Source organism: Natator depressus, chromosome 3 (genome assembly GCF_965152275.1).
Source record: "Natator depressus isolate rNatDep1 chromosome 3, rNatDep2.hap1, whole genome shotgun sequence".
Classification (NCBI taxonomy): domain Eukaryota; kingdom Metazoa; phylum Chordata; order Testudines; family Cheloniidae; genus Natator; species Natator depressus.
In genome coordinates, this window is record NC_134236.1 from 209,250,421 (window position 1) to 209,261,589 (window position 11,169).

Consider the following 11,169-nt stretch of genomic DNA (forward strand, 5'->3'; position numbering starts at 1 on the left):
AGGGACTGTAGTCCACACCCCTCCTGATGTACCTCCCTTCCCTCTTCTCCTCCAAAGCCCTTTCTTTCTGGGGAGCCTTCTGCCCCTGCTGAGTTGTCAGCCATTGATAAGCTATAGCGCCACATGTGGGGAAAGGATGGTCTTGTGGACTAGATGTTGGCACGGGACTTGGAGGATCAGAACTACAGCTGGTTGGGAGTTTTCTGTCACAGGAAATAGTTTCTGCAAAATTAAAATTTTCCACAAGATAATTTTGAATTTGCTGAAATTTTTCAATTTTCTGCCAGGAAAATCAAAACAAAATATTTTGCTTTGGGTCGATTCACCACTAAACTGCATTTCCCAATGGGGACACCCTTGCCCTATGGGAACTGTAATTCAAACTGCTCATGTCCCCATTCGCTTATGGGCTGGTCTCCCTGGCCGGACTACACCTCTCCTGGTGCAACACAGGGTTCTCCTCTGCCTGAGCCACATGGCACACCATGTGAGATACGTGATTTCAGGTGCATCACGGAAGATGAAGCATGGCCGGGGAGCTCAGCCCATAGGGGAGAATGGAGGCCTGAGATGCCCAAACTACAGCTCCCATGAGGCAATGCAGTTTAATGTTGAACTGACTTGAAGTGAAATGTTTACGGATCAGTTCAACAAACTGAAATGCAAATTCTTGCTGTTTCCAAAATGAAATGTTTTGAAAAGTTATTCTGGGGAAAATTTCAATATTTCATCTTTGTCCCAGTTCAGCGGGGGTCAGGGGAGAGGGGGAGTTGAAAATCAGAACTTCCCATGGGATGGCAATTCCGATTATTGCTCTGCTCTGACCCGAGTTCTGTTCCTGCGTCTGTGACAGACTCCCTGAATGACCTCAAGCAAATCTCTTTGCCTCAGTCTCCCCATCTGTTTAAACAGGGAAACTACTTCCCTCTCTCTCGGGTGCTGTGAGGGGCTCAGACACGATGGTTCAGGAGTGCCCTAGAAAATCGAATAATTCCAAGTTTCCCTCCCTCTGGAACATTCCTCCAGTGGCTTGGGAGGTGGGACGAAGAGGTCCCTCATGATGGCTAGCTGAGCAGGGTGGAGCCAGTCTCCTCAGGAGTCCTTGGTGGAAGAGGACAAGATGGCTCCTGGGCTCTGGGGAGTATCGTGCACCAAAGGGCTTCTTACGGCACCTCGAGAGCAGAGCAGCAGGCCCTGCCCCTCCCGCCGTAGCCCCGTATTGACGGGCCATGCCCTCCGGGGGCCCTGGCACGCGGAGAGGCATATTAGCCAGGTCCTTGTACCAGCCAAGACCATGCCGGGTGGGGATGTAACTGCTCTGCTCCTGCTTGGGGTCACTGGGCCTTCACCCCCATCCTCTCCTCCTTTCTAACAAGGCCAGGCCCTGCAGCTCAGCCTAGCTCATTACGTACAGGAACTCGCTCCCTAACCCAAGGCTACACTTTCCCTTCCAGTCAAGTCTCACCTCCACAGGGCTAGATTGTCTCTGTTTCTTCCCCCACCCAGGATGCCCTCCTCAGCTTAGGACTCCAGCTGTGGGACTGGGCAGCAAGGACGGCTGGCCCGATAAGCTTCCCTGCAAGGCAGGGGTGGGTAGAGAAGGGCGGGGAGTTTGCAGAGCCCTGGGTGCGTACAGGGTATGGGTAAAGTGACTTACACTCTGCCCACTAGCACTCACGTGCGGGAGGAATCGTGGCGCTGAGTTACGGCTGGTTTCCAGGCTAGACGTGCCACTCCAGGAGCACACGCGCTCCCTTGCCCAGGGCAGGCAGCATGGCTACCATGGCAGAGACGAGGTACTGCTGGGATTGCTGGTTTTGTTGCTTGTTGTCTCAGCGCAAGGGCACGGTGTGCGGCAACTGGGAGTTCAGCTCCCTTGCAATGAGGCCTGCTCCGAGTGGCCTTCCACACAGGTGCGACGTGAGGGAGAACAGCCTCCATATACCACAACCCTGTGGAAAACTGGGGATTTTGCCTTGAGTTGGCTCTCTTATTTATTGTTTGTGTTACTGTTGCACCTAGGTGTCCCAGTCACAGGCCAGGCCCAGATGCAAAGACCAGATCCTCAAAAGTATCCAGGCACCTAATTCCCTTTGGGAGTGGCCCATTGGGAATTAGGCACCTAAGTATCTCTGAGGATCTGGGCCACAATGCTGCTCCTCCCTGCCAAAATGCCAGACTTGGACACAATCCCATTTGCACAAACCACTTTGGCCTGAGTCTTAAGTTAAATGAACTAGTTGTGTTTGGCCCACAGTGCTTTTGTCGCTCTGCCGGGAAAGTGTGTGTGTGTGTGTGTTTTAGATTGCCGTCTGTCTGTGACGTGAATAGCAGTCTTGGAAGCGATTGTTAATTATTATTGTTTGTTTTCTAGGATGCTTTCTATCATTCAGTGGCTGCTCTGTTTTACCTGAGTGCTGCCGTTTTACAAGCCTTTGCCACCATCCTAGCCCACGCCGGCGGCACACTGAAAATTTACCAGGAAGACATTGCAGCAGTGGTAAGTGTCAAATAGCTTTCACGGCGGAGGGGCGAACAAAATGTACCAGGAGTGAAAGCTGAATGGCCTGAGTGGAGACCACCTAAGAGCCAGCACTTCCATGAGGGGGGAGGGGGATAACCCTTCTCTCCCTCACTATGAGAATGAGCAGTGTTTGTTGGCTAATCATCCCCATCTATCAGACTCCAAAAGACACTGGGATCCAGGCCATTCATGTCCAGTACAGTAGCCCACCCTTTCCTAACATGCCTGCTGGTTTTAACATCTTTCTAGTATAGTATTACTGAGTGCTATGCTCTGTGGCCAAGTGACTACCATCCCCAAGCCCAGCCAGGGCTTCGTCCCTGCTGATCACAGGAGATGCCAGTGAAGATCTTTACTCGTGGCAGCTTCTCTTCTACCTGCAAAGACTCTGGGGAACATGGTGGCCATCTTAACTGAGGGCCAACTGTGGCTTCAGCCCCATTGAAAGAAATGGCAGATGGCAGCTGTTTGAGAAAGGGTAAAAGTGTGTGAGATGCCACCAGAGATTGAGACCCCGCCTACTGTGAGACATGCACAAATAGTATCGTGAGGGTCAGGGAAACCGATTCAAAAGCACCTAAGTGACTCAAGGACTTAAGCCCCGTTTTCAAAAGTGACTTCTGCACTTCAGAGCCTAAGTGACTTTCAGTGACACTTAGGATTCTCAAAAAGAAAAGGAGGACTTGTGGCACCTTAGAGACTAACCAATTTATTTGAGCATGAGCTTTCGTGAGCTACAGCTCACTTCATCGGATGCATTTAGGACTCTAAATCACGTAGGTGACTTTGAAAATCTTACCCTTAGCAAGTCTGGAACGGAGTCATTGCTTTTGGGCTCCAAGTACTGTACTGGTTAATATGAGTACTGCTGAATGGGCAAATATAAATATCCGGTCAGCAAGCAATACCCTTTAGCAATTAACTGTACCTGACTCCAGCTTTCTTTCCATTGTAGGTATTTGCATTTTTAGCCACCTTAATGTACGTGATTCATAAAGGGTTCTCTCTGCTGAGATGGAAATCATCGTAAAACCTCCAGAACTTCCCCTAAGAAATCCGTCTTGAGCATTCTTCTCAGTTATGATACAAGCATACGTCGTTAAATGGTTGCTCATTTTACACCGGTATACTTTGATGTACAGACTACTATACACTGCTTTGTACTTGGTACCATGACAACGAAGAAAAAACATCAGCCTGGAGATATCTATTTTTCAGCAAAATGGTTTCTTTTTGGTGTCTTCTAAGTCAGACACAGTTTTGTTGTAGGGAACTGGGAACCTGCTTTACTTCTCTCTGTTTTGTCCTATCTCCCGGGGACTGGGCCAGCTGTTGGAATGAATCCAGGGCATCTCCCAATCCCCTGTCAGTGAAGGGAGCCTCAGGCTTTGGTGGAACTTTGGTCTCAACGGTTTTGCCTCCTGAGGACTGGTATGCTTTAGTCTAACTAAAGTCTTTGGGCTTAATATCGGGGTATCTGGGTGAAAATTAATTGGCCTGGAAAATTCAGGGAGGTCAGACTAGATGATCTAATCTCTGGTGGCCTCAAATTCTATGAAACTTTCAAAGGAAAGCCTCCCAGCTGAGTAACTTGATTCATTCCTGGGGTCTACAAACGAAACCATCATTCTCCACTGGCCCATCTCTTTGCCTTCCTCTCTCTTTCAGGTGACTTCCTCGGGGATTGTTTAATTTTACATAAACTACATGGAGAGTAGCTCAAATGGGCCCCGATCGTGCATTTAGCTCCATGCAGAACTCTGCAGACTTCATGGGGGCTCTGCAAAGCTGCAGGGATCTGCTTGTAGGATCAGGGCCATATTCTGTAGCTGCTGTCAAAGAAAGTAGATAGTGTCTGTTGGCTCTTTAGGCAAGACAGCCAGAAAAACGAGTGACATGTTCTGTCATTTTCTCACACTGCGAGCGAGAGTGGAGAAGAAGCAGATACGTGAATTGGTAAAATTCACCATGTTGAACAGAATAATTTAACCTGCGTCAGCATTTTTAAGGTCACAAATACGTATACGGGCTGCTCTGACACACTGATGCCAACAGGCCAATTGCCACTGACTTCAATGGAAGCAGGAGCAGGGTCTAACTACTCAGAACCCTGACACGCTGAAAGGTACATGCCACATTTTCACACTTAGCTGCCTCATGTTAGACACCTGAAGCTGTATTTGGGCGCTTAATTTTAGGCACCTGGCTTTGAATATTTTAACCAAAATATTTTCTCTTCTGGATCCAGACAGCAGCAGGCCCAGTACAAAATCTCCTGGCACATAGAAACACAGCTCTGGGATTTATTCATCGTCAGGCTTTTCCTTAACATCTAGCGTGACAGAACAGTATTTCAGGCAGTGACTATCAGCGTTCTCTTCACCTTGCGATAAGAAACTGGAACAACTAGCCTGCTTTCCTGGGGGGATATGTGAATTTTTGCAAACTTTAAGGATATTCTTGAATTAAGAGAGCAAATGATACATCCCAAGAATTACTGTTGTCTTAATCAGATGAGGGAAGATTATTTAGATGGTGTGCTGCGTAGTCTGTAAACTAACTTTAAAATATTGATCAGCGCAATAGGGATAATAAACTATTCTCAAACAAATTGTTTGGTTTGTTCATTAGGAAGAATCCAAAAAGAAAATCTTTTGAAATATACAAATACTGCATAGCTAATAAAAAAAATCTTTGCCATGGATTTTCCAAAATGGTTTGTCCCTGTCTTCTTTTCATAGCCCCTGCAGAGATTTTAACGCGATTAGAGCAGGGCAGGTAAGATTAACTCTTAACATTGCTCAAAGATACATTTTCAGTAAATGTGCAGCCCCTAGGGAAAGTTTCCAAAGGTGACTCAGACTCTCGAAAGCCACTTAGCCAGCCAGGGTGTGTCTGCACAGCCCGTGGCAGTGAGTCTCAGAGCCCAGCTCAGAGCAGCAACCGTGTTAGTCTGTATTCGCAAAAAGAAAAGGAGGACTTGTGGCACCTTAGAGACTAACAAATTTAGCATCTGATGAAGTGAGCTGTAGCCCAGGAAAGCTTATGCTCAGATAAATGTGTTAGTCTCTAAGGTGCCACAAGTCCTCCTGTTCTTTTTTAGAGCCCAGCTCGTCACACGTGGGCTTGCACTAACACTAACGTGCTAAAAATAGCTGTTTGGGCACCGTGGCCTGGGCTGGAGCTCGGGCGCTGAACTTGCCTCCCTCCCTCCCTCGGCCGTTGAGCCGGAGCGCCGCCCTGAATGGCTACGCAGCTGTTCTTAGCCAGGTAGTGCAAGCGGCATGAGCCCAAGTCTGTCCACCAGAGCTCTGAGTAAGTCTAACAAAGTCAATGGGATTTAAGCTCCTAAGGATGAGATTCACAAGGGGATTTAGGTGCCTTTTAGATACTCTGCTGCCCAGGGGAGTTCACAACCCTGAGTTAGGCACCAGGGCTCCCTGTACAATGCATGACAGAGAGCCAGGTGCCTAAAAAGAGATTCACAGAAGCTGCCAAGCTAGCCACTAGGAAATGCGGAGGAGAGGGGTGGGGTGTCAAAGAAAGTTAGGCCCTAACTCCAGGTGGGGGGAGACCCCTCCCCCGTCACACATTTGGGATTCTCGATCATGAGCCCTCCCCTCGAGTTGGGTGTCTAAGCCAGGCCAACCCCTCTTGCAAGCGAGAGCTGCCCCTCCCCCCGATAACACTTGCTGGCTGGACGCCTGCCTAGGAGGTGGGAACCCCAGGTTCAAATCTCCACTCTGCCTGATTTGGAGCAGAGCCTGGATCTGAGACCCACGTGTCTTAGGCTATTCTGGGGTGGGTCCCCCAATCTCTCCTGGTGGAGCTGTTCCACTTCCTATGACATACTTGCATTGTGCCGTGCACACGGCGCTAATCTAACCCGGCCATGACAAGGGGAGGGATAAGCACAAGGTGTATGGGGGAAAGATGGCTCCTTTCCAGGCTTGCTTGCAGCCGCGAGCCGTCACGGAGCCCGCAGAACCCCTAAGTTAGGAACCGGCCTCACGGGCAGTGGGCGCAGTCTCTGAGTCCGGGGGCACCACCAGCGCCTTCAAGCGCGTCCCAACCCCTTCGTTAGCTGGGGTAACCCTCAGCCAGCTTGCCCAGGCTCAGACACGCTATCAGCCATAGCACTGAAAGCATTACCACGCCCCCCCCCTCCCCCCCTTCAAAAACAAATTGCAGCTGTCCGGTTTGGCCAGGGAGCAGAATCGCCAGCCAGGGCAGCCAAAAATAATGCCCAAACTCGCCAGTCCACGTCCCCACCCCTTTCCTCGGTATCACCACCACCAAGGCAAGTCCCAAAGCAACACAGCCGCCGTGTGGACCCAGCACCATGCCACCCTTTCCTCAGGACCCGTCTTATTAATAAACAGCTCACAAGCAGCTGAAAAATAACACAAACCCCTGGGTAACAGTGGCCCACCCTCTGCAAGCTGGGCAGGCAGCAACCCCGCCATCCCCAAGGCACCCCTTCCTGGGCAGTCCCGAGGGAGCGCCTAGGGCCCCATGCAGGACAATCACCACAGGGTCTTACACCCAGCCCTCAGCCCAGACTGAACCCACAATGTGTCTTTCTATGGGCTCCAGCATATGACTCTTGGTCAGCCGACCGCCCCCAGCTCCATCATGTGAGCGAGGGGGAGACCTCCGCCCCTGCTGTTAAAGGGCTGGGCCCTGCTCCGGACCCAGGCGAGGCCCTCACTTGGCTACAGCTGCCGTGTGCTGGGTTGGGCGGTGCCCTGCAGCCCAGCGGGCCCACACAACGGAGGGGCGCCCCACTTAGCACACGCAGGGTGCCGGCCGGGTGTGACACAGCGATGTGCGTGGTGCCGTCGGGCCAACCCCAACGCTGCAAGGAGCAAGGTCGCCCCGCCCCGTCCCCCCAATAGGACACATTAGTTTTAAAAGAAAACAAACTAAACCCCGCAACCCAGACCATTTTTGGACAGGGTGTGTGGAGCCAATTAGTGCTGCCAACTCTCCCGCCGTTCTTGGGTGAGCTGACGCTGACCCCCGGCTGCAGGCAATCGCCCCCTCCAGCTTCCTGTCCCCTGCCTGGCAATTCTGCCCCCCCACCCCATCAGCTCTGCCCACACAGGTGCCCAGTTCCAGCACTGCGGCTCCTGGGGCTCGTCACATCCCCGCTCTTCCAGCTCTGTGTGTGCGTGTTGGCGGGGGGCAGCACTGGGGGGCAGGGGCTGAAAGTGGGGCTAGGGTGACCATCCAGCCCGTTTTTAATGGGACTGTCCCGTCTTTAAGCCCGCTTGCAAGCGTCCTGCCTTTTTCTAAAAACCGGGCAAATTGCCCCATATTTTCTGCTCCCCCTGCTGGTAAGTCAGCAGCCCCAGCCCCTCCTGTTTGCGGCGGGCTGGCGGGCGAGTGCGGGCATGAAGGTGTGTCCCCCCCCACCCCCGCGAAAGGCCTGTCCTCCCCACCCCGGCTGAAACCCTTTCCCCGGTGCCGCGCCCCACTCCCTGCACTCAAACCCCGGCACCCCCCTCCCCAGGCTGAAGCCTCCATCCCTGGTGCCTGCCACGGGGCTGAAGGCAGGAGCGACGGGGCTGAATCCCCATCCCTGGTGCCCCCTTCTCCCCACCTGGGCTGAATCCCCATCCCCAGCGCTGCCTCACCCCCGCTGAAGCCCCGGCTCCCCCTCACTGAAACCTGGATCCCGGAGCTGAAGGCAGGAGCCACGGGGCTGAATCCCCAAACCCTGACGCCCGCCCCAAGCCAAGAGTGGTGGGACTGAATCCGAGAGCCAGGGCTGAATCCTGGATCCCCGGTGCCCCCCCGGTGGGAGAAGCCTCCTGAGCCCATGGAAGCGTTGGGTGGGTACCGGGGGTGTTGTCCCCCCAAACTGCAATGCAAGCACAGGGCAGTCCAGGGGCAGCTCCCCACATGGCTCCTTCTCTCCCCCGCGCCAAGTCGGAGGCTGGAGCCTGGAGGCTGGATCCGGGCTGTGCCTGCAGGGCAGCTGCTCCTCCGGCTGGTGCCTGGTGCCACGGAGCTCGCAGCCGGCATGGGCTCCCCTCGCCTGCTGGGGCAGGGGGTTCAAGCTGCGGCCCAGCCCCCTTTGCTCATGCAGCCGGTAAGAGCTGCCTGGGGGGACCCAGCTCTGTGGCTGGCAGAGCCCTGAGGGAACAGGGATGGGAGGGGAGCCCTCCCGGCACACAGCCCCCAGCTACCCCCTGCCTGCCCCCTGAGCTACCCCCTGCCCGCACACAGTCCCCAGCTACCCCCTGCCTGCCCCCTGAGCTACCCCCCGCCGCACACAGCCCCTAGCTACCCCCTGCCTGCCCCCTGAGCTACCCCCTGGCCACACACAGCCCCAGCTACCCCCTGCCTGCCCCCGAGCTACCCCCTACTCACACACAGCCCCAGCTACCCCCTGCCTGCCCCCTGAGCTACCCCCTGCCTGCACACAGCCCCTAGCTACCCCCTGCCTGCCCCCTGAGCTACCCCCTGGCCACACACAGCCCCCAGCTACCCCCTGCCTGCCCCCTGAGCTACCCCCTGGCCACACACAGCCCCAGCTACCCCCTGCCTGCCCCCTGAGCTACCCCCTGCCCGCACACAGCCCCCAGCTACCCCCTGCCTGCCCCCGAGCTACCCCCTACTCACACACAGCCCCCAGCTACCCCCTCCCTGCCCCCCAGCTACCCCCTACTCACACACAGCCCCAGCTACCCCCTGCCTGCCCCCTGAGCTACCCCCTCTCTGCCCCCTGAGCTACCCCCCGCCGCACACAGCCCCTAGCTTCTCCCTGCCCCCTGAGCTACCCCCTGCCCGCACACAGCCCCCAGCTACCCCCTGCCTGCCCCCTGAGCTACCCCCTACTCACACACAGCCCCAGCTACCCCCTGCCTGCCCCCTGAGCTACCCCCTCCCGGCACACAGCCCCAGCTACCCCCTGCCTGCCCCCTGAGCTACCCCCTCCCGGCACACAGCCCCAGCTACCCCCTGGCCACACACAGCCCCAGCTACCCCCTGCCTGCCCTCGAGCTACCCCCTACTCACACACAGCCCCAGCTACCCCCTGCCTGCCCTCGAGCTACCCCCTACTCACACACAGCCCCAGCTACCCCCTGCCTGCCCCCTGAGCTACCCCCCGCCGCACACAGCCCGTAGCTACCCCCTCCCTGCCCCCTGAGCTATCCCCTGCCTGCACACAGCCCCTAGCTACCCCTCTCTGCCCCCTGAGCTACCCCCCGCCGCACACAGCCCCTAGCTACTCCCTGCCTGCACCCGGACTTACCCCCTGCCCGCACCCTGAGCTATTCCTTGTCCATACACAGCCCCCAGCTCCCCTCTCCCTGTCCCCTGACCTACCCGGGTCCTGCCATGTGGAGTTGGCTTGAGCCCTGCAAGCCCCTACCCCCCACCCCAAATAAAAGTCAGAGCAGTAACCACTTAATTGTAAGTCTGTACAGTGCTTATAATTGTTACTTGTGCTTCATGTTAGAATGATAATGGCGTCTGCCCTTTTAACGGGGGCTCGGTCACCCTAGAGTTATTTTGAACGGTTGTACTGCATGGTTCTGATTGGTTGCCATTGCACTCGTTTGCGTACAAGCCGTTTTTCCAGGTGTCCCGTATTCGGCATCGGGCAATATGGTCGCCCTCGGTGGGGCACAGCGTTTCCATTCCATCCTCATTGCGGGCAGGGTCCTCTGGGCTCTTTCTGAGCCATAAAATGCCAGTGAAGGGTGTTGGCTCCGGGCATGGGGCTGGAGGTGTGTGCTTTGCCTGTTTCCTGGAGCAGCTCACATTGGCTGCTACCCTCCGCCAAGGCCGTGGGGAGGGCAGCCAGAGGGTTCCCGCCCCCCGGGGCAGAGTTTGGCTGGCGCGCCTGGGGATGCAGCCGTGTGTGTTGCAGGGCGGGGGCGTCCCTAGCAGCGTGTGGGCAGGCGCTGGGCTCTGCTGGAGGCCCCCCCATGCCCTGATAACAGGGCCTGTTTGCCGGACGGCTGGTGGGTGGAGCACGATGTGCTGCACCCGTGCCTGCCGTACGGCAGTGGGGCCAGACGGGGCTTTCCAGGGGGCTGAGCGGTGCCAGTCTGACGTCAGCGTCACCCTCGCTGCAGGGCGTGCGGGGCAGCCCCCAGGGGAGGACCCGTACCCTGCCCCCCGAATCGACTCTACGCCGAGCCCGAGGCTGCGCACGAACCCGCACAACGCCCGCTCCAGCGACCCCTCACTGCCGCTACGCAGTACGTCCGGCTCCCAAAGTTAACACCCACAAGCCAGGTCAGCCCGAGAGGCAAACCTTGCCGGCACCCCCAGACACGGCAGCTGGAAGTCTGGGCAAGGGTGCCACCAGGTGCCATCACAAGAGCCATGTAGAGCCAACGTGTGTTTAAACGCACCCGCTGTGCGCCTTGCCGTGAGACTAAACGCGGCCACCTCGTTGAGAGGGGCTCAAGCGCTGGGCCCCGGGCAGCGGCAGCCTTGCTGGGGCACGGCCGCGAGCTGACGGCTCCCGTGGTGCGGACTCTGCGCCCGGAGGCTCGGTGATGCAGGTCCCATGCGGGCCGGTGCTGGGCTGGCCCCAGGGTGGTTCTGTGCCTACAGCTGGGCAGGGACGCGGCCCCCAAAACTGGCAGTGAGCGTGGTGACACACCAGCTCGTGAAATGCG

General features: G+C 56.0%; 1 protein-coding gene across 1 annotated transcript in view; it reads left to right on the forward strand.

The window, feature by feature from the left end:
- MAL (mal, T cell differentiation protein (MAL blood group)) overlaps positions 1 to 5,221 on the forward strand; it is a 29,615-nt gene extending 24,394 nt beyond the window's left edge. Inside the window, exons 3-4 of the mRNA XM_074947217.1 lie at positions 2,375 to 2,500; positions 3,480 to 5,221. Of these exons, the coding sequence (XP_074803318.1) occupies positions 2,375 to 2,500; positions 3,480 to 3,554 (201 nt within the window). The 3' untranslated portion in view covers positions 3,555 to 5,221. The remainder of the gene's footprint in view (positions 1 to 2,374; positions 2,501 to 3,479) is intronic.
- The last annotated feature ends 5,948 nt before the right edge of the window (positions 5,222 to 11,169 follow it).